Source organism: Rutilus rutilus (genome assembly GCF_951802725.1).
Source record: "Rutilus rutilus genome assembly, chromosome: 17".
NCBI lineage: Eukaryota > Metazoa > Chordata > Actinopteri > Cypriniformes > Leuciscidae > Rutilus > Rutilus rutilus.
The window spans coordinates 17,436,975-17,457,786 of NC_140230.1; the positions used below are offsets into that span (position 1 = coordinate 17,436,975).

General features: G+C 36.7%; 4 protein-coding genes across 7 annotated transcripts; 3 read left to right on the forward strand and 1 right to left on the reverse strand.

Annotated features, from left to right (window-relative positions):
- Window positions 1-2,435: 2,435 nt before the first annotated feature.
- cnfn (cornifelin) lies at window positions 2,436-3,744 on the forward strand. Its single transcript, XM_084384763.1, has 4 exons — window positions 2,436-2,614; window positions 2,812-2,925; window positions 3,353-3,489; window positions 3,641-3,744. The coding sequence occupies exons 2-4, from the start codon at window positions 2,814-2,816 to the stop codon at window positions 3,728-3,730; spliced, it is 339 nt and encodes a 112-aa protein (XP_084240889.1). The 5' UTR covers window positions 2,436-2,614; window positions 2,812-2,813; the 3' UTR covers window positions 3,731-3,744.
- Window positions 3,745-3,992: 248 nt separating this feature from the next.
- Window positions 3,993-8,042, forward strand: tlr21 (toll-like receptor 21). Of its 2 annotated transcripts, none has more exons than XM_084385880.1 (2): window positions 3,993-4,050; window positions 4,829-8,042. In XM_084385880.1, exon 2 carries the CDS (start codon window positions 4,940-4,942, stop codon window positions 7,901-7,903), a length of 2,964 nt encoding a protein of 987 aa, XP_084242006.1. In that variant the 5' UTR covers window positions 3,993-4,050; window positions 4,829-4,939; the 3' UTR covers window positions 7,904-8,042. The 2 variants fall into 2 exon arrangements, with proteins under 2 accessions (XP_084242006.1, XP_084242005.1); XM_084385879.1 differs by having other exon boundaries at window positions 4,001-4,050; window positions 4,826-8,042.
- A 163-nt stretch (window positions 8,043-8,205) lies between these two features.
- Window positions 8,206-12,918, reverse strand: prr19 (proline rich 19). 3 transcript variants are annotated; one of them, XM_084385882.1, is made up of 5 exons: window positions 12,190-12,918; window positions 11,998-12,096; window positions 10,339-11,762; window positions 9,392-9,540; window positions 8,206-9,217 (listed from the first exon to the last, which is right to left on the reverse strand). In XM_084385882.1, exons 3-5 carry the CDS (start codon window positions 11,753-11,755, stop codon window positions 8,681-8,683), a joined length of 2,103 nt encoding a protein of 700 aa, XP_084242008.1. In that variant the 5' UTR covers window positions 11,756-11,762; window positions 11,998-12,096; window positions 12,190-12,918; the 3' UTR covers window positions 8,206-8,680. The 3 variants fall into 3 exon arrangements, with proteins under 3 accessions (XP_084242008.1, XP_084242007.1, XP_084242009.1); XM_084385881.1 differs by having other exon boundaries at window positions 11,998-12,914; XM_084385883.1 differs by lacking the exons at window positions 11,998-12,096; window positions 12,190-12,918 and having other exon boundaries at window positions 10,339-11,887.
- Window positions 12,075-19,820, forward strand: pafah1b3 (platelet-activating factor acetylhydrolase, isoform Ib, gamma subunit). Its single transcript, XM_084385884.1, has 6 exons — window positions 12,075-12,350; window positions 12,910-12,993; window positions 13,159-13,248; window positions 14,188-14,304; window positions 16,989-17,111; window positions 18,195-19,820. Exons 2-6 carry the CDS (start codon window positions 12,916-12,918, stop codon window positions 18,450-18,452), a joined length of 666 nt encoding a protein of 221 aa, XP_084242010.1. The 5' UTR covers window positions 12,075-12,350; window positions 12,910-12,915; the 3' UTR covers window positions 18,453-19,820.
- Window positions 19,821-20,812: the final 992 nt, after the last annotated feature.

Genomic DNA, 20,812 nt, shown 5'->3' on the forward strand with positions numbered 1-20,812 from the left:
ATGGGGACAGCCGTATGTTTCAGACGTAGTACCGTCTTTCTGGGCCCATATTTTCAAAGTAACTTAGTCCTCCGGTGCAAAATGCTCTTCGCAAACACGATATTGTTTGATTTTGTAGAGAGGCGTTGAAGTACAGATCTCCAGAGCAGCTAGCCATTTATTTCTCAGTTCCACATTCGATGGAATTCTGTGAAACATTACATTCGTGTATGTCCTTTGCTTGTTCTCACAACCTTTTGCTACGCAGATAATTACCATGTTTGCTGTAACTGTAGCTGTAACTTCTCAAAAAAAACAATCCAAAAGCGAAGACACTCGGTGCAGGTCACGCGTGTTGTTCTTCTGTGTTTTGACTCGTTGCACACCGGTATGTTGACAGAAGTCGTGGGATTTCATGTGTTGCGTGATATCTCTGCGCCCAAGTAGCAGTGCTTCGCCTAAGTAGCCGTGCTTCGCCTGTGCTTCCCCATAATATAGTCCCAAGTCAATATCTGCCTAAGAAATCACCTAGTGTTAATCTGCATCGCTATTTGTACTCGTTGTGAATACGCAGGTCACAAGAAGTAATTACGTGGGTTTAAAAAAATTTTTTTTATCACTTTTACTCAGGACATGCTAGCTGGCAACAAAGGATGCATTCATTGTGCTAAGCTAAGCTAGCGCCGACCCTGTCAAACTAAAACAATGCATGCACTGAGACAAAAATGCATTTACCCACCTATCTAAATGTATGAAAGAATATGAATAAGCCCTATTTAAAAAAACGGTGGAGTGTTCCTTTAAGAACCCGCGCATCTAACAGTAGCATTACATTCATTAATTTGCACGTGAGTGTTATTTATTTTTATACCATGTAAATTCATGCACCAACCGTGACGCCCGTACCGTTTCGGTTCAATACGAATACGTACCGTTTCACCCCTAGTCTGTGCAGCGCCAGTTCCATGTCGAACAAGCCTGTTAGCACTCTTTGCTTGCCTGCTGCGTCACGTGGTTAGATTGCGGTGCGTTCAAAAACAGATATTTATTAAACAGAATACAAGTTATTTCGAGTCATTTAACTCAAGTCCGAGTCAAGTCTCAAGTCATGAATATAAAGTCAAAGTCAAGTCAAGTCAAGTCTTTTATAAATATTTGTCAAGCAAGTCTCAAGTCCTAAAATTTGCGACTGAAGTCCGACTCGAGTCAAGTCATGTGACTCGAGTCCCCCACCTCTTCATGAGTTGTTCAATTTATTTCATTACATTCTTTTTTTTTCAAATACTCTATACAATTGCCAGTTCTCTCGTGTTCTTTTTACTCATTTCACTTTTCTTTTTTGTTCAACCATTTCAATTACTCTGTGAGTCTATTCATTGACCACATCCAAAGAATCATGTCGCATCTTATTTGCTTTTCTGTTCACTATAGTTTTTTTTAGGCCTACTCACTGTTCTACTCACTGTCCACTGTCAGAGCATTGTAGAACTCTGCGTATCTTGTGAGGAAATACATTCAAAAACAACTCTGACTCATCTTCAACTTCTTCAATATAGGATTCATCAGTTTGTTTCATATTATTCATCAAAATCTTTTCTGACTCAGACAGTTCCATGTCTGCAGTTGTGTCAGCCATTTTGAATGCTGTTTTAGGGCACCAACTACACTTACGCCAGTCCAGACATTACTCACACTTTTGTGTTGGGTCTTTATTGTTTTGTTGCTTTATTCAATACAGTTTGATCTCAGATAGGTCTTTTTGGCCATTGGATAGAGCTCATCGAGACCTTTATTTTGATATTAAGAACTCATATTCGCCCAAAATGCCACTTACGCCCCTCTGGGTCCAAGCCCTCTAAAATATCCCAACTTTTCTGGAAATGGGGTTGTAAAAGAATGCTAATAGAATTGTAGTGCTTTAACTTAAATGTCTGTTTATTACACTTGTACCTTTGCTTTTTTGTTGTTGCTTCAAATCAAAGTTTATAATTTTGTGTTTCACCCGGTTTGGGTTATGGCCTATAACTCTTTTTAAAATCCCCATTGGAAAAATTGATGAAAAAAATACTTCCAGAACCAAGGGCGCTGAAAAAGTTGTGGACTTGCTCACCCGAATTCCCAGTAACTCGAACAGATTGTAGAAAACTACCAATTGGCAATAGAATAATTCTCTCTAATGGCTCAGGTGCAGAGAATTCGCAGCTTATATGAACCCCATAAGTGTTTGTGATGTTCGTAGGAGTTTTAAAAATGGAAGTCCGAGCTCCTGATTTGTGCAGTGTGGTGATTTTCTGAAGGCAATTACTTATTTGTCAAAAGGGCGAATGTACATATTCAAGAGGTACAAAAACACAAGGTTCTCATCTAAATGTTTTATAGATTGTAGATAAGATATCCTGTGTTGATGGAAGGGTGTGGAGAACTGAAATAGTGTAAAACTCCTCGCCCCCAAATCAAACACTTCACCCTTTAGTTTACAGGCCACATAAACCACTCACCTGGTAACCACATTTTCTCCTCCCCTACGTCATGTTGAGGTGATTTCCAACTTCACTGTGAAACTATCAGAAATTGAACATCATTTTCTGAGGAAGAGAGACACATACAGTACCAGGAAGCCTCTCCAAGCAAACAGGTGAGAGAGAGGGTAACATTTTAAACATTCCAGCTGGCTTAGAAATGACATCACATGTTATGTCCTAATTCATACTTCAATCTTTGCTATAATAGCCATCAAATAAAAATGCATGTTTTGTTTACTTATAGCAACAAGACACCTTTAATGTATTTACTGCATATAAATTGATGATTATATAATTTGCTGTGTGTCAGTGATGTCATATCAAACAGAAGCAATGACTTCCCAGCCACAAATGACTGTGATCAGCTACACTGTTTCACACTGGAGCTCTGATGTCTGTGACTGTTGTGAGGACTGCGGCATTTGTGAGTGTATATGTGTGCGTGAGAGATAGATTGAAATCTATTTTGCTTATGGTAATAGAGATTATAAAATATAAAAAAAGTTTTTAAAGGACTAGCTTCCCTAAATAATGAAAATTCTTCCTTAAAAATGAATTATTCTCTCATGTCATTTCAAACCTTTCAAACCTGTATGACTTTCTTTCTTTGAACAATGTTTTGGTCCATACAATGTAAGTCAGTTGTTTTGGACCCTACTGAACAAAAATATTTTCTTTCGTGTCCAGCAAAAGTAAGAAATAGAGGATTTTATTAAATAGAGGATGAGTAAATTCGAATGAACTATCTCTTCAAATAATTTAAGTCAGAGTAAGTGGCTTGAACCTCACAAGCCTCATATTGCAAAAAAAAAAAAAAAAAAAGTGAATTCTGACACTGGTTTGCTCCTCAGGTCTGTGTGGGGCATTTATTCCTTGCATCTTGGGTTGTAAGGTGGCACAGGATAATGGTGACAGCTGCTGTTTGCCCTTCCTACCTGGAGCTATGATTGCATTGAGAACCAGCATCCGTGACAAATATCGTATTAATGTAGGCCATGCAAAAATATTTTCAGTATTGATTATTCTTTTTTTCTGATGTTGATGTGGTATTGAAATTCCTGCTGAAATCTATCATTTCATAACATTAATAACATTGGTGTCAAAGAATAGCACTGCAGTAAGTGCCTTTTGTCTTTTAGGGCTCTGTCTGTGATGACTGGGTGATTATGACCTGCTGTCCTTTCTGTGGACTCTGTCAGATGGCTCGAGAACAGAAGGCGAGAGGTTAATTTAAAGAAAATGAAGGGAAGAGAATTGCCTATTTAAAAATGCCTAGATGGCTGGATTTTTATTTTATTTTATATTCCAAACGACCCGTACATGTGAGTTTACATTACGAATCAATCCTTAATTCAATTATTATATTTGTTTAAAGAAAGTATTCAAACTCTCACTGCAAAATCTAAGTATACTGGATCAGGCATTGTGTCCCATTGTCTGGTCTTCTTTGCTCGGCCTCGAAACTTGTATGGTTCCTCTTTCTATTCCTGTTTAAAAGAGAGAACGGCTATGATAGTTTTGCAAAATTATCGGGAACAATTTAATGAAGGTAAGGTACTGAACTACATTTCTGTTTATATTTAGAGAATGTTCAAATGACTAATAGCCAGCATGATGAAATTAATTAATGAAAGATATAAGATCTTGGGTTATTTTTGCTCGCTTATGGTTTTCGAAATAGTGATTTTTTTTTTCTGTATTTGTCCTGTTAACACTATAGAGAACAATTTGTGCACATAATGTTACAAAGCTCTTTATCTACTTTGTTCACCATGACAAGATGTATGCCTTTGTATGTATGTTAACATCAGTATCGTGAGCAAATGGTTGCATGTGAAAAAAGAGAACTTAGAATGTGTCATGCATTTACATAAACTTACAAAGACATTTTATTTAACATGTTTTGTTGCTTCAATCCATTATTGTTTTATTATTTACGATTTTAAGGAAGTTGATGTAAAAACAAAAGGGGGAAAAGGAGTCTGAGAAGTGGGAAATTGTCACCTGAGGTGGATTATCTAAGAGTATATTAGAGAAGTTTGTTTAGGTGGAATTTAATATTAGGAGTAATGTTTTTGTATCTACCTTTTTACTGCCTGTATTCATATAGGCCTACATTAGATATACTTCCATCACATTTGAAGTCATTTTATTAATTTGAAAATAAATACATAAAACATCCATAGTCTGTTTCTGTTGGTTTAATACATAAAAAAAAAAAAAAGGTCAATTTGACAAGAAGCATTATGGATCAATATGTAACAATTTGTCAGTTTCAGATTTATTTTTAAACCGATTATAACCTTCCCCTCTTTTTTTTCTAGCAGCTGGCTGTGTTAAACTCTCAATATTGGATTAGGTGCTGCTCATACTGAGTGAAGAACATCATAGTGTTGGTCTTTGATGAAGGCAGTTATTTAAAAGTGGAATTGAAAAATATGGCAGATTCTACATGCCGCGAACTGATCCTAAAGGCGGTATTTATCTGCCTCCTTAAACTTGCCTTCAGCTACAGTTTCAGGAGTTGCATAGAGATCCCAGATTCTAACCATAAAACCTTCAGATGTATTAAATGTCACGAACCAGACATAACTACAATTGTGCAAGATGTATTTCCCACAGCAACAAACCTTACAGTTTCTCTCAGTAACATTACATCTGTTCAAGGCCGAAGCTTCGATCATCTGTCCAATCTGAATTCTCTGGTACTGGATGTTAACCATATTGTTAAAATCCACAAAGATGCTTTTAATAATCTGCATCAACTTCAGATTTTAAATCTGTCCTGCAATAGCATATCGTCTCTCCACCGTGATGTCTTCAGTGACCTCCATAACCTCACACAGCTGCTCCTGGGAAGCAACAAACTCAATAATACTGATATGTTCCTGTTTTCCAAATTGACAAACCTTCAGATTCTTGACCTACGCCGGAATAACCTGAAAAACTTTTCCGCTTTGGTTGAATGCATAACAAACCTGTCCAGCTTGATAAAGCTGGACCTTTCTTTTAACAAGCTTACCACCCTGCATCACTCCCACCGTCTGCCAGAGTCGCTTGCCAGACTCTACCTCAGTGATAATAATCTATACAAACTGGGATGTGACAGGTCTTTCCTAATGTATGTGAAAGTGCTAGATTTCTCAGACAACAAAAAGTTATCATTCGAGGCTTTTCAGGGCCTGGATCTGGAGAATATAACGTACCTGCGCTTGCGCTTTACCAACGTCTCTGCTAGCAAGCTTCTTACTTGTACCAATGTACGACCGTGGAGCATCGACTTCTCTGGTTTGAAACTGAAGGACTCTCGTGCGCTGTCTTCGCTGTGTTTTCTTCTGCAAGATCACCACCATAAAAAGTACCACATACCTAACATGTTTCTCGAGGGCAATTCCATAAGAATTCTAAAAAACAACACATTTTATCATTGCCCCAATATCACAGGTGTAATGGACCTCTCACGAAACGAAATGAAAACCACGGGCTGCTTGCAGTTTCTGCACGGTCAGAACCAACTGGAAAGTCTCAAATTGGAACATAACCATCTGACCAAGCTAATGTCCTGCAACAAAACGGAAAAGCTCTACAGCCTGAGAAACCTGAGCTATCGATACAATCGTATTCTACAGGTCAGTGGTTTTGCCTTCAGTAATACACCAAAATTAACAAACCTCGAGCTAAATATAAACATAATTGCTTATTTGGACCATAAAGCCTTAAGTGGACTCAAAGATCTTGTAACACTTCGTCTGGACAACAACCTTTTGACTGATATCTACAACGACAGCTTTGAAGATCTTACCAGCCTGAAGACTCTCAACCTGCGCGACAACCAAATAGCTGTAATTTTCAACTATACCTTTCATTCTCTGTCAAATCTAAGTATTTTAGATTTAGGCGGCAACAAGATCACTCAGCTGAAGCCACATGCATTTGATGGGCTGCATAGCTTGGCCAATTTGTATTTAGACAGAAATCGTCTGAATATGATCGACAGCCGTCTCTTTGGGAAACTTCATGCCACCCTGCAGGTGCTGGATTTACAGGATAACCACATTCGGTATTTGAAAGAGCATACATACTCGCCGTTTATTAATATGTCGAGGCTTCTCGACCTGAAACTTGATGCGCAGAAACCAAATGGCATATACTTGTTGCCGCGTGCGTTTTTCCGGGGTCTAACTTCTCTAAAAAGTCTTTACCTCACCAACAACCATATCATTGGATTTGGTGATGAAACATTTGATGACCTGAAAAACTTGGAGTTTTTAACTCTAGTCGACTCATGTGTCGGGATCGCCCAACTCAAACCTGGTATTTTCAAAAACCTTAGAAAATTGAAGATGTTATTTGTTGAGAACATGGGGATTAAATCTTTTTCAAAAGAGGTCTTTGGAAATTTGACAGGACTAAAGACACTACATCTGAATCGCAATGCCATGATGTCTTTGGACATCAGTTTACTGGACAATCTGACCAATCTAACATACATTGACATGCGCAGTTGTCCTCTTAGTTGTGGCTGCCAGAATAGTGATCTACAGAACTGGACTTTAAGCAATAAGAGACTCCAATTTCCATATCTTTACAATATTACGTGCCAAGACCATCCAGGCTCATATTTTCACAACTTTGATACTAATGTTTGTTATTTGGACATAGAACTCTACCTCTTTTCCTTAACTTTTACATTCACAATATTATTAACCTTAATACCATTTCTCTATGTCAGACTTTATTGGAAGTTTAAGTACGGCTACTATGTGTTTCGATCATGGTTTGGAGAACAGTGGCGTCGCTTAAGGGACCAGGAAGAGAAATACAAGTATGATGCCTTTGTTTCATACAACTCAGCAGATGAAGACTGGGTAATGGAACAGTTGCTGCCGAATCTCGAGGGTTCTTCATTTCGGCTCTGCCTCCACCACAGAGATTTCGAACTGGGCCGCGATATTGTCGACAACATTGTGGCTGCTGTATATGGAAGCCGCAAAACGATCTGTGTGGTCAGTCAGAGCTTCCTTCGCAGTGAATGGTGCTCACTGGAGATCCAGCTGGCCAGCTATCGTCTCTTTCAAGAAATGCAGGATGTGCTTTTGCTGGTCTTTCTGGAGCCTATACCAAAGCGGCAACTGTCCACTTATCACCGTATGAGAAAGGTCATGCTCAAAAAGACCTATTTGCAATGGCCTGGGTTAAATTGTTCTGATCCAAGCAGTGCAAAAGAACTGTTCTGGAATCAGTTAAAGAGAGCACTAAGGAGCAGCAACACTGGAAGCCAAGAGGAACAGAAGATAAAGGAAGAGAATTATCAGAAGAGACAAGAGAAGGACGTGGAGGAAACCGAATATTTTGTGAATCAGACACCAGTTGATGAGGAAGTATATTACCTGATGCCCTGACTACATGTATAAAACCAAATTTACAATTTAAGTTTAATTTAATCTAATTTACTTGAATAAAAGGCTATAAATTCTGCAGGCTGCATATATTGCAATATGTAAGAAAAAAATGTATTTTTAATTTTTATTTGGCTTTTGTGGTGAAAATGTAATGAAAATGTATAAAATAATATAATTAAATAAATAGAAATTCAACAGGTAAAATAACTGTGATCTACTTACTTTGCAAGAGTATTAAATTGAATTCTTATATTTTAGTTTACTACAAGATATTTTAGCAGAAATCAGTTTGATATAAAAATGTAAATTTTGTACTGCTTTATTAAAAGGATATAACAAAATCACATGCATCTTATTTTTACAGTATACTGAACTTATTCCACTCAAAGTCCACTCAAGTTATATAGAATAGAAGAAAATTTAAAGAAGAAATTTGACTAGATTAATAAATAAAATAAAAGAAACTTAATAAGCAGTGCTTTTGATATTTGTACACCACAAAAAGTGCTTTGATCTTAAAAAGTGTTTCACTTTTACTACCAGTGTTACCAGTTTATACGAATATATTAGAGAAATCATAATGTAAGTACTCTGAACTCTCAAATTCAAATCACATGTAGAGGTGATGGTCTTTCAATTTTTGTAAATATAAAAAGGTAAATCTGTAATGCAAAGAAAAAATGTTTTACTCATCCAAAGACAGTAAGAAGATGCATAGTTGGACCATATCATTACCTATGATGATTAGATGAGATTAACCATGGCAAACAGCCTTTGCTATAGGTAAAGGGGAGGGTAAAATGGTGTGTTTGACCTGGGACATTGAGTCATACCAAGCCAGTCTGACCTGCGCTGTGTGTTAGATGGATGTGGACAGCGAAAAAATGGCTCGTACTGAAAGCCCTCTGAGAGATAGGATGCTGAGAATGAAAAGGGAGCCCATCTTTCTCTTTCATCCTGAACTTGCTGCTGATCGGACCATCTGGATCCCTCAAAAGATGGTTCTTGTGGTTTTTGTTTTCTGCTCTCATGTAAGTGATATGAATAAAGATTAAGATCTGTTTCTTCTGTACACTGTTGAGAGATTCTGGAGAGATCTAAATGTACACTTTTCGAACTCTCCCCTGTGCTCATTGACTGCTGCTGGGAGTAGGAGTTCACAGGATGATCAAGCCAGCTGGGGGCTCTGAGTATAGGAACGGCATGCTGGGTAAAGGTCTGGCTCTGGTTAAAGAGGTGTCTGCTGGAATGATGCTGAGCTCTGAAGCAATCCTGAGACAATTCAGCTGCCCTCCACTGGTCAAACTGCAAAAACTGACAAATCGAATTCAGATGCAAAAAATAGCCATAGAGCCCTGAACTGCAAGTTGTAAAAATGTCTTTCCTCTGTAATAGTCTAGTTTACGACAACTTTGGCATTATTTGGACTTGATACTTTACTTTTTTGTTGAGAGACATTAAACGTTGTGTCTGATTTCACTGACTCACCATGTCTGTCTGTGATTGTTGTGGTTCTTCTAGAGAGAATGGAGGGGAAGAGGTGTTCCACTCTTGTATCCTTCGTTTCTTGGTGGAAGCTCCTCTGTCCAAGTCCATCCTAACTTCCTCTGCTAAGTAATCGTGCTGCATGGCACTGTCTAGGAAGCAGAGAGGTCATTTCAAACTTCTATCATGTACACAAATATTATAACATGACACTCGTTTTTTTTTCAGACTAAAAATGCATGTTTTAACTGTTTTAACTGAAAGATAGTTGTTTTGTCTCAAGATGCACACCAGTAAAGTTTTTGTCTAAGGCACATTTATAAAAGCTACTTAAATGCCCTAATTGAACTAAGGCTTAATCCTGGCTTAATCTAAGCTCTGTCTGTGAAACCGGGCCATAATGATTTGAATAAACCTCTTCAATGATAAGCATATTTTTATTTTTCTAAATTAAAATTCATTATTCATTCGTTATTTTTGGGGTGCATTAAGTCAAAAATGTCGGAGTTACACATCTGTCCTAATACCATAAAAAATAAATTGAAAAAAACTTTTTCAGAAAAAAATAAGCATCAAAGCAGTTCCGTTGAAATATTATAAATATTTGATAGACTCATGTTGTGCAACCAATGTGCAGAAGCATGCAGGAAAATAAATAAATAAAACAGGAACAATATCATGTCTGTTTCGAGGTTAATAATTATCTTACATTAACAAATAATTTGACCTTTTATTAAAAAGACTAGGTTATTTCATACTTAAAATTGTCATAGCTTTAAATTTAAAATGTTGTTGAAAATAGAATAAAAGTTTTTTTGAAAAGCAACCTAAATACAAAGATTACATTTCTAGGAACTTGTTTAAACTGTATCTCTAAAAGATTTTTCCTTTTCTTTATCTTGGACACTCTTACCTGTCACTGAACCACAAGTGTCAAAAAAGTGACATACCTTTCCAAATCTCCATGTTCCTGCTGTAACACCTATCCTCGTTCTCCACTGCATGGCTAAAAGATGAACAATCTTTATGACTCTGTCCTGAGCTGAGCTGAGAGGAAGCTTGTTTCGCATTCAAGAATGAGTGTAGCCTATGCAGGTTGTGCTCTAACTGGAAGCCATGTCTTTTTTGTAAAGTCTGCTTTAGCACCTCTCTACACTCGGCCAGCAGGGGACGCCGATGGCTTGGTACATGGAGCTCTGAAGCCTGGCACAAACGTGTTGCCAGCCTTTTCACTGCTTCCCTACAAGATTTTGACATTTGCTCCCTCTGCTTGACATTATCTGCCAATTGACTAGCCCCAGAGTCCAGTTCAGATAGAGAGGTTAAAGTTTGCAGATTTTCCAACATGTGTGGAACTTCCATGTTTGGCAATCCCATCATTGTAGAAGCTTTCTCAAATATCTGACTATTCATAAAACCATTTTCTTGGTTTCCTTCATCATGGGATTTGAGAGTGTCTGTTTGTGAAACATCAGAGTTATTCTTATTTTTTTCAGCTGGAGTAGAGCATAACTGATGAACCGGGTCATTTTCTAAGGATGACAAAACCATGTGTTCAGTTTCTCTTGGGCTACTTGGACTATCTTGCCTTGTTTTGTTACTAGTATCTTCTTTCCTGGTGTTGGCATTTCTGTCATACTTCCCGTCTTCTCTAGATAATCCCATAGGCCCTACGTCTCCGCTATTAGTCTGAATACCAGTGTTTTTTCCAATAAGCTCCTTTCTTGAACTTTTCTTCCTCTTCACATGTGGTGGCGTATTGTTTTCTTGTTCCTGGAGTGGTTCCTGTACTTCATCGAGAGTGCAGTCCTGGTCTGAATCAGGTAACGTTACTGGGGGAGATAGCGGTGATGTTATGTGCGTCATAGACTGTTTTCTTTGCTCTTTTTTCTGCTTATCTTTCTTTATTTGGTCGCTCACCAGCCTCTCAATATCTATGGACCTAACCTCATGGCTGAAAAGGCCTCGGATGGAGGTAAGGCGTCCTTCAGTTATGATGCTTGGCTTCTGGGGAATTATTGGCTTAGCGAATGTGCTCTCTTTTCTTGAACAAGACAGTGGATGGATGTGGCGGCACTGTGCTTTCTCACCGCCTTCCTTTCTACTGTGCTGATTGTATGTGTGAGACCGGTTTCTCTCCTGACCTCGAACCTGATTCCTCTCCTTCCTGGTTTTAAAACGCCTTACTTTATGTGATGCGTTGCAATGCACATCTGTATTCATGCTGCTGCTGCACGCTGGTTTGCAGTTGTGGACAGCATTGGCTGCATGACATGAAGACTTGGTTTTGAGACTGTGGTCCTTGGATGTCTTTGGCAAGCTGTGTTTATGTGGAACGTTTTTGCAGGGTTGGTGGCTCATCTTCATGTTGAGACTATAAAACACACATTATTAAAATTAAAATGAGTCCGTTATGTATTTAAATAATTTAAGTAATCTGAGTTAGTAGTCACATGCTTATTGTAGTTATGTTCACCACACCGGTTTAGCAACATACATCAAATAAAGAGCATTCTTTGTGTTCAAACGGTTGAATGAAATGCTTTCTTCATTATCAAATAGACATATAATATATACATATATCAAACCACCACATGAAATCGGTATACCTGTAGTTGAGTCCACTCCAAAGGCCGTTAAGTTATAACTTTTCGTTGCTTGGCAACGTGCTTCGAAAGATGACCGTCAAATGCAGATCTCTGCAAAGACTATTTCGGCCATGAGAATTGCTATTAAGTAATGTGTAAAAGTTTGACATACATTTGCACCACTGAAAACAAAAACGAAGGAGATTTAATTACCTTTTTTGCTTTTGTAAAGTTTTACGCTTTTTTATAAGTCGACTGTTCTCGGCGATCTGCCAGTAATGCCTGGTTCGATATTCCTGCTTCCGGGGTTTGGCAGCTGACCGCTGGCTGGCTGACTGATTGAACACTGAACTCTGCTGTGGTTACATTTGTTGGTAACGATATTTCCCATCCTTAAAATGAATATGAATCGACATAAGTGCTAATATGTATTGCAAATACTTAGTATTATATTACGCATTGTTTTAACGCGTTTTTGTGCCTTGTTCTTCTAAAAGGAGACATCTGCATGCTAAGTGCTACATTAGCTATGTGAGCTACTCAGTTAAAAAAGCATTTTTAACTAGCATTAATAATCTTTAAGACGTTAACTTTTTGATATACTCAAACGCCCAACCAATTATTATTTACAAGCTGCTATTTTTTCATCAACTATTTTGTGAGGTTAACTACTGCAATGCAAACTTCATCAAAAATAGCACTAGTGAAGCTGTGAAAAATGTAGCCGTGTTTGTGCTTGTCATACGGATACGATGCGTACAAAGTACATAAGATAACCATAGTACAACTTGTTTTAATTTAATATTTTGCATGTTAAAGCACAATATTGTGCTAAAAATTGTATAATCTCAAATGTTGTTTGGGCTTATAAGAGGATCCATTTTCAACGCTACTGGAAAAATGTAACCCATCTCCCTCCATGTCGTTCCTCAGGAAGTAATGAGTGGAGATTCTAACCCTGCAGCCACACCCACCCCCTGTCAGGACACGCAGGGAGATGGCCGATGGATGTCATTGGTGGTTCTTTTGTACAATATACAACACAATATTACAACCTTAGTGTACCTATTAGACTGCTTATATATCCTGTTGTTTTATCTGCCAAAAACACAATTACCCAGCATCTTCTCTAATATGCAAACAGAGTCATAATGGCATTTTTATGTGTTCTTATCTGTGCAGCACAATCGATTTGTATCGGACAGTAAAGGAAAAGAGCCGGATGTTCTGTTTATTGGAGATTCACTTATCCAGCTTCTGCATGAGTTTGAGGTACAGCATTCTTATCAACGACTGCATAAATACTTGCTAGGTTTTGTATACAAGAAAAATATATATTAATATTAATATTAGGGGTGTAACAGTACAAAAAAATGACGGCACAATAGGATAAATGGTCACACTTTAGTTTAGGGCCCAATTCTCACCATTAACTATTAACTATGACTTTTGCCTTAATAAACCCCTAATTGGATAAACATTTTATTGGACTGTCCTGCCTTTAATGCAAGTAGAAAACATTTGTATGAAGAAAGCTTACGTAAGGATTTGTTTAGTAAGAATTTAGTACAAAAAGGTTTTAGAATTTTTATCATGGTAATGTTAAAAATCGTAAATAATAATAAATGCTGTATTTTTTCTGTTTGCTTGTTTTTTCATTTATTGTATACATGTAACTCTTGTATTTTTGTAATTCAGTTTTTGCCATGAAGATAGCCACAGATGCTGACATGGCATTAAATAAAACTACACTGATACTGCTTATTAGTTAGTACGGTTAAGTTTAGGTATTGGGTGGGATTAAGGGATGTAGAATATGGTTGTGCAGAATAAGGCATTAATATGTGCTTTATAAATACTAATAAACAGCAAATATCATAGTAATATGGATGCTAATAAGCAGCTAGTTAATAGTGAGAATTGGACCCTAAACTAAAGTGTTACCAGAAAAAGCAACAAATCCACAATGCTAGGTTTATTTTATTTTATTTTGAACTGACAGTAGTGCAAATTACAGTTTGTTCCACCTAACGACATTTAGTCCATTTTTTATTAGCACTAATTAGCAGACTTTTTTTCTTTTTTTCTTTAATATTGATATTACAATATGGATTATTAAATTATTCAAAGCTATGAGAACAGCAACTACCTGTTTAAAGGCCATTTTCAGCATTTTACAAGTGTTATTTCTGTATTACTTGATGTTGGCAGGTTTGGCGAAAGCTGTTTTCTCCTCTCCATGCACTGAACTTTGGGATTGGTGGAGATGCTACACAGCATGTACTGTGGAGACTCATCAATGGAGAGCTGGACCACATCAGCCCAAAGGTAAATGACCTGCAACAGGTAGGGCAGGTGCTCAAGCAGAAAAAAAGGGCACCTCTGTAAAAATTACTATAAAAATTACAAAAAAAGTTAGTAACATACTGTAGAACACCTTTAAATTACTTTAATATGTATTTATTTAAATGAGTACGAATAGGGCACTCCAGACTAACTCGTATGTTTCTGTTAACGGGTAAAGATCCTCCTTTATGCCCCTTGTGCCAGAATCCATTATTACTGAAGCATATTTTGATGGACTGTGATAGATTGAACTCTGTTAGAGTTCTTTATTTTTCAGTTGATTCTTAATGACGTAACACCAGATCTAGTTTTAGAATTTTTATCAAAGATAAAATGTAAAAATCTATTTTAATTATTTTAATCGTTCTTTTTTAATCTCTTTCTCGCCATGAATTTAGAGATAGCTGTCATCATAGACATCACATAGATAAACGCCCTATCGACCGCTACTGCCTACTGGCGCGGTCGAGCCGTGGGGCCGCCATCTTAGACCGGTCACCCGCTCCACTCAGTGTAATCTGAATGGCAGGTGCAATGAGCTGTCAGCGCATTTAATTAATCATACCTCACTAAATACCGAACTGATTTTCACGCGGGGTTTTTTGCTACAAAGGTCATTCATGTAGCTATGATACAGGACACATGGTTCGGCGTATTTTAATATTCATAGTAGGCTTAACAGTAATATAATATTCAGATATAAGATATAAAGTGGCCAGACGTCCAAAATCAAAATATGTGATGTAGGATATAAGGTATTTTATAAATCACACACTATAAATATGATAAAGAAGCAGAAACAGATAGTTGCAGTAAAGTAAGATATTTTAATAAGTTGAGGAAACGTGTGTGTATTACATTGCTTCCTGATATCACGTGTCACACACACACACACACACACACATACATATATAGATAGGTTATTTGTGTAAAACAGTTATGTCCGGTCGGACAATGTATGAATTAACTTCAGATGATTGGATTGTGTTGGTAATCGGCACTTAAGTTACCTAACCTAACGCACTTCTCCCAGTGTCTAGAACGCAACTGAATGCCTTTTCAAGCGTCTCAATAAGTTACTTGAAAAATCACAGGAAACTACTTTTAAACACAAAATTACTTGATTTACAGTGGGTCTATTCGCACGTCTATTAAAACGTTACCTGAGGTAATTTTCCCGGACCTTTTTTACAGAAGGTAAAAGTTACTGACTGTCTGGACGGGACTAAAATAACCGAGAAGCTCTTGTAATTATTACTTTACCCCACCTCTCCATGCCGGGTGAACACCAGCTTGTGCAGTAAACATAGCCTAGCTAACGTTAGCTAGCTACGATTTCAGTACAGTAATATCAAAGATCCTTGCTCCTTCTCAATTATCTGGTAATATTCTATTCACAAAATACAACCAATAGTACGGTAATGTTAAAAGTAATCCCCCGGGCACTATTTGCGATGGTCCGCCGATTAGAACAGGAAAATAGTCCACAGTGCTCTGGCATCTTTAACTGCTGCCACGCAACGAAACTAGGAGTAAGACCGGTTTAAGATGGCGGCCGCATTTCTCAGTGCCCAGCGGCCAATAGGGCATCTAGTCTCTATAATATCTATGGCTGTCATGGCGTTCAACTATAAACAAACAAACAAACAATTTAATAATTAAATTTGTCCTTTGCTGGCATTATGCTGGAATTGGTAAATTAACTAAATCAGTGTTGTGCGTTACTGACAGAAATCACCATTTATTATTTTGATGTACTTACACTTCATTTACAGTTGCTGGAATGTTATGAAATTAGTTTTAAAATGTAACATTTTAAATATAGAAATATGAAATTAAATAATTAAATAATATTTTTCTATGTATGATACTTTTCTATGAAACTGAAACCACCAGTAGGTGCCGGCAAGTCTTAATAAGTGAGTCAAAGAATCAGTCATTCACCGATCCATTCAAACCGGCTGATTCATTCATGAACAAAACTAATTTAACTGTTATTACAATATCTACATAGAGCCAACCTAACTAGGCAATAGTCCTATAGTAAAGCAACCTTTAATTTAAATCATTTAATTAATGAGTCAATACATCATCAGTCCTTCCAAAACATGTTTTTGTATTACCCTGTTTTAAGTGTTTATATTTTAGACCTAGTGGGATGGTTTTTGCAGGAAATTGTGTACATACGTCACTCGCTCGTGTGTCGTCATATCCGTAAATAGAGAAAAGTTGCTCCGGCTACTTTGATACGTGTGGAAGTGTGGGATAGGTTGACATCTAAATCTCAAACCTCCTGGGAATCACCAAAGAGTCTGTTGGCAAAAAGAGAGCACAAAATTTCTCATTTCGCAAACGGATCGATTTATTCAAAGTTAAACCAGTGTTTGTCAAGAGACTTTTTAAACCAAGCTGTTCAAAGAATTAAGGTGGAGCTTCAACTTATGCAAGGTAGCCTGTACAATGTGTACATGTAAACAGTAAGTCTTTGCATTCTTTCTAAGAAGTGAATCATTTGCGTATGGATCCCTTATTTTTAAGGAAACATGAAGGAAAATGGTCACAAATGGCACTGTTTAGACATCTGAAGTTAATTAACAAAACAAACTTAAAGACCCTCTTCTAGCAAAAATGGTTACTAATGTCTTATTTGGTCTGTTGGTCTGCAGGTGGTGGTGTTGTGGGTGGGCACTAATAATCATGGTCACACTCCAGAACAGATTCTTGGAGGCATCATGGCCATCGTCAATGTGATCCATCAGAAGCTGCCTCATGCTCACACTCTTGTGTTGGTTAGTTATCTCAGCTCCTTCCTCTCAGTCACAACATCTTGAAAATAATTTAATCCTCAATTTAATTCATCACACCAGTCTTGTCAATTTCCATCAGTGCTGATTGTGATGTTCTTGGCCATTATGACTTGTTTAACAGAGAAATGGGCAAAAAAATAACAAAAATAGAACTGTCCAAAGGGTAAAACTTATTCCAAAACAAGCATAATACAAGAACAAATAGGTGAAAATAATGACCAGAACAAATATTAATTATTAAGAGATAGAATGTGCACAATATATTACTATTTAAAAAAAATTATACAAATAATTTAATCATATAAATGCTTTCCTGTAGCTCAAACAGTAGAGCGTTGGCGCTTACAACGCCAAGGTCATGGGTTCGATTCCCAGGGAAAGCAAGAACTGATAAGAATGTAAATGTGTACCTTGAAATGCAATGTAAGTCGCTTTGGATAAAAGCGTCTGCCAAATGCATAAATGTAAATGAGAACATATTAATCCAGGGTACTATAATGTACTCTACTGTACAAAACTTTGTAAGATATATATTTTTAAAGAAATTATTACTTTTATTCAGCATGGATGCCTTAATGGATCAAAAGTGACAGTAAAGACTTGTGATGTTACAAAAGATTTAATTTAAAAAATATGCTGTTCTTTTGCATCATGGTTACTACAAAAATAAGCAGCACAGTAATCACCTTTGATAATAAGAAATGTTTTTTGAGTGCCAGACCATCATATTAGCATGATTTCTGAAGGATCATGTGACACTGAAGACTGGAGTAATGATGTTGAATTATTCAAAGGAATAAATTAAATGTTATAAAATATTAAAGTAGACATTTTTTATTTTTAGATTAAAATAATATTTCACAATATTACTGTTTTTTCTGTGATTTTGTAAAATATCTTATAAAACTTTTGAACGGTTATGCATATTCAGTCAATTTGACCATTGACAAAAAGCTCCTTTTTTGTCTTTTAGACCTGTCCTCAATATATATTGGTGTCTCATTTAAAAGGCTCAAACTTATTGCATCTGTTGGAAGGTAATTCTCTTTCTTTCCTCACCACTAGGGGTTGCTGCCGAGAGGTAAAAGTCCAAACCCTCTTCGTGAGCGTAACGCGAGTGTGAATGCTCAAGTTCAGGCTGAGGTAGCGTCTCTGTCTCATGTCTCTTTTCTGGACATGGACGCTGGGTTCATTCAGTCCGACGGTTCCATCGCACATCAGGACATGTATGATTATCTGCACCTCACGCCGCAGGCCTACCAGAGGGTGTGCCAACCCTTGCATGAATGCATCAAATCCCTTTTAGATAAACAAGCTCCATGAACGCAAACACAAAATATAGCATAACCACCCTTTCTTGTGAAATGACGGATGTCTCATCATTTATGCTCTACAATTAGAGCCTTATTGAGATATAAACACCCCGAGGAAAAAACACATGACTGTTTAAGACACAAACGAATATATCACACACAACAACACATGCTTCCCGTCAGTATGCTTGTTACTACGAAAATAGATTTTGTTTTAGAGAGAGCATACAGTTCATCCAAAAATGCAAACTGTCATGCCATTCCTCATGTAGTTCCAAACATCTTGTGACTTTTTAGTTCTATAAACATATATACCACTCCCCACACACATACACATACACAGAACAAATAGTCATACAGTTTTGTTATGACATGAAGGTATAATGACAGAGCTTTCATTTTTGGGTCAACTGTCCCTTAAAATGTTGTCAGATTTATTCTCTTTACGCAAAATGCATTACATTATAAAGTCTGTACATATATAAACAGACATTGCTTGTTGTTTTGCAGTGTAATGGTGATGAGTAGAGGTTGTTGAAGTGTACATAATGGCTGCGTGCTGCTATCATGGTTTGATTGACCAAGACTTCCTTTTGATCCTTGTGTAGGAAACAGCAAATTTCTCGAACGCAGTCTATATACAGCTCTTCAGATGTTGGAAACTGCTTGTTTATTTGTTGAAAGGAACAATGTGGGTTAATTTGGTTTTGTTTTCCGTCAGTGATCCTTCATAGTACATGCCCATAGTCTCTTTTCTGAGAAAAAAAGGGTAGGTGCTTCACACAATGTTACGTACCTTTAAAATGATTCCATAAGATTTATTGTTTTGGATACTTTCTTTGCAGGAATTCTTTGTGATAAACATTGAATTATTGTTTCAGTTATTTTTGTACAGTGTTTTTCTTATTTTTGGAATGAATTCTCTCCTTCACCTCCAGGTAAATCATATGTACTTTAGGCACCAGGGGTATCTGACTGAAAGATTTACAACTTGTAACTAGAGACAAGGAGTGGGTGTGGGTGGTCCTTGCATGGCTCGGTTTCTAATAAGCAGAGAATTGAAATTACAAGAGTCCGATCACTTTCTTCATTTTCATTTCTGGATGTGTTGCAACCAATCAACCCACCGTCACTTTCAAATGCTGATGAATATGTTTAAATGTTACGGTGTATGATTGTTCTGCTGCTTTGTCCTGGTGTTTGTGTACTGTCTTGTCTGATGGGCTTTTGTGAACATTATCATCTTCTAATGATTCCAGGAATTGTGTCTCCCTAATGACTTGTGTTGAGATTCCAGCCTGAGGGTTAGATGTCATGTCTGGTGCTGCGATAAACAACTATCATGTCAAAATTATGGAATAAAACCTGGAAAACCTTTCAAATGTGTTGTTGTTTTGAATTTCTATTTTAAGCTGTCTTTTGTTATGTAGGACAAATTTAGTTTGAAAACATTTGTCAGGTTCTTAGAAGTGTATTATATTCAGTTTTTAAATATACAGTACACTGTTCAAATCAAGTCATGTAAGCTCACCAAGGCTGCATTTAGTTGATCAAAATACAGTACACATTGTGAAATATTATTACAATGTTAAATAACTGTTTTCTATTTTAATAGATTTATGAATGTAATTTATTCCTGCTATGGCAAAGCTGAATTTTCAGCATTACTCTTCAGTGTCACATGATCCTTCAGAAATCATTTTAATATGCTGATTTGCTGCTCAAGAAACAAATTCTTTGTTGAATAGAAAGTTCAAAAGTTCAATCTTTTGTAACATTATGAATGTCTTTTGAACAATTTAATGTGCCATTGTTTACCCCAAACTTTTGAAGGGTAGTGTTTATATTATATTAAGGTATATATATATATATATATATATATTTATACAGTAGTGGCCAAAAGTGTTGTCTGAAGGTGATAGTTCTTTTTTATGACCCTTTTATGAGTTTGATTATATGTTTTGAAATATTGTAAATATGAAGGAAAAACAAAACGCTAAACTTGGTTAAATTATTTGGCAAAAAAGGTAAAGTACAGCTACAGGTTTTATTTTACTTTGCAAAAAAATAAATAAAAACATAGAGAAACAAAAAGCTCACAGGAAAACATATAATAACTACAACATAATCAGTTTCATTGATTCTTTCTTGTTTTTGCATGTGTTCATCATTTTTGTGTATGAAAGCCTGTCCAAAAATTTGGTCTGCACAATTTGGCATGTGTCATTGCGTTATTACAAATAAAACAATTTACTGCAAGCGCAACTACAATCATATTATTACAAAGTCGTTAAATACATTTGTTATAATATTTAAATAAAGGGAAAAGATGTTAATTTTCCAATGCTGGACAGCACTTTTGGCCACTAG

Excerpts from the sequence above, each read along its gene's own strand:
- cnfn (XM_084384763.1), top strand. The coding sequence starts at position 2,814 with ATGTCATATCAAACAGAAGCAATGACTTCCCAGCCACAAATGACTGTG. Across the intron at positions 2,926-3,352 it reads TTGTGAGGACTGCGGCATTT|GTCTGTGTGGGGCATTTATT; the intron begins GTGAGTGTATAT and ends TTTGCTCCTCAG. Across the intron at positions 3,490-3,640 it reads GTGACAAATATCGTATTAAT|GGCTCTGTCTGTGATGACTG; the intron begins GTAGGCCATGCA and ends TTTGTCTTTTAG.
- tlr21 (XM_084385880.1), top strand. The coding sequence starts at position 4,940 with ATGGCAGATTCTACATGCCGCGAACTGATCCTAAAGGCGGTATTTATC.
- prr19 (XM_084385882.1), bottom strand. The coding sequence starts at position 11,755 with ATGAAGATGAGCCACCAACCCTGCAAAAACGTTCCACATAAACACAGC. Across the intron at positions 9,541-10,338 it reads GAACATGGAGATTTGGAAAG|ACAGTGCCATGCAGCACGAT; the intron begins GTATGTCACTTT and ends TCTGCTTCCTAG. Across the intron at positions 9,218-9,391 it reads AACAATCACAGACAGACATG|TTTTTGCAGTTTGACCAGTG; the intron begins GTGAGTCAGTGA and ends TCGATTTGTCAG.
- pafah1b3 (XM_084385884.1), top strand. The coding sequence starts at position 12,916 with ATGAGTGGAGATTCTAACCCTGCAGCCACACCCACCCCCTGTCAGGAC. Across the intron at positions 13,249-14,187 it reads AGCTTCTGCATGAGTTTGAG|GTTTGGCGAAAGCTGTTTTC; the intron begins GTACAGCATTCT and ends TGATGTTGGCAG. Across the intron at positions 17,112-18,194 it reads ATGCTCACACTCTTGTGTTG|GGGTTGCTGCCGAGAGGTAA; the intron begins GTTAGTTATCTC and ends CCTCACCACTAG.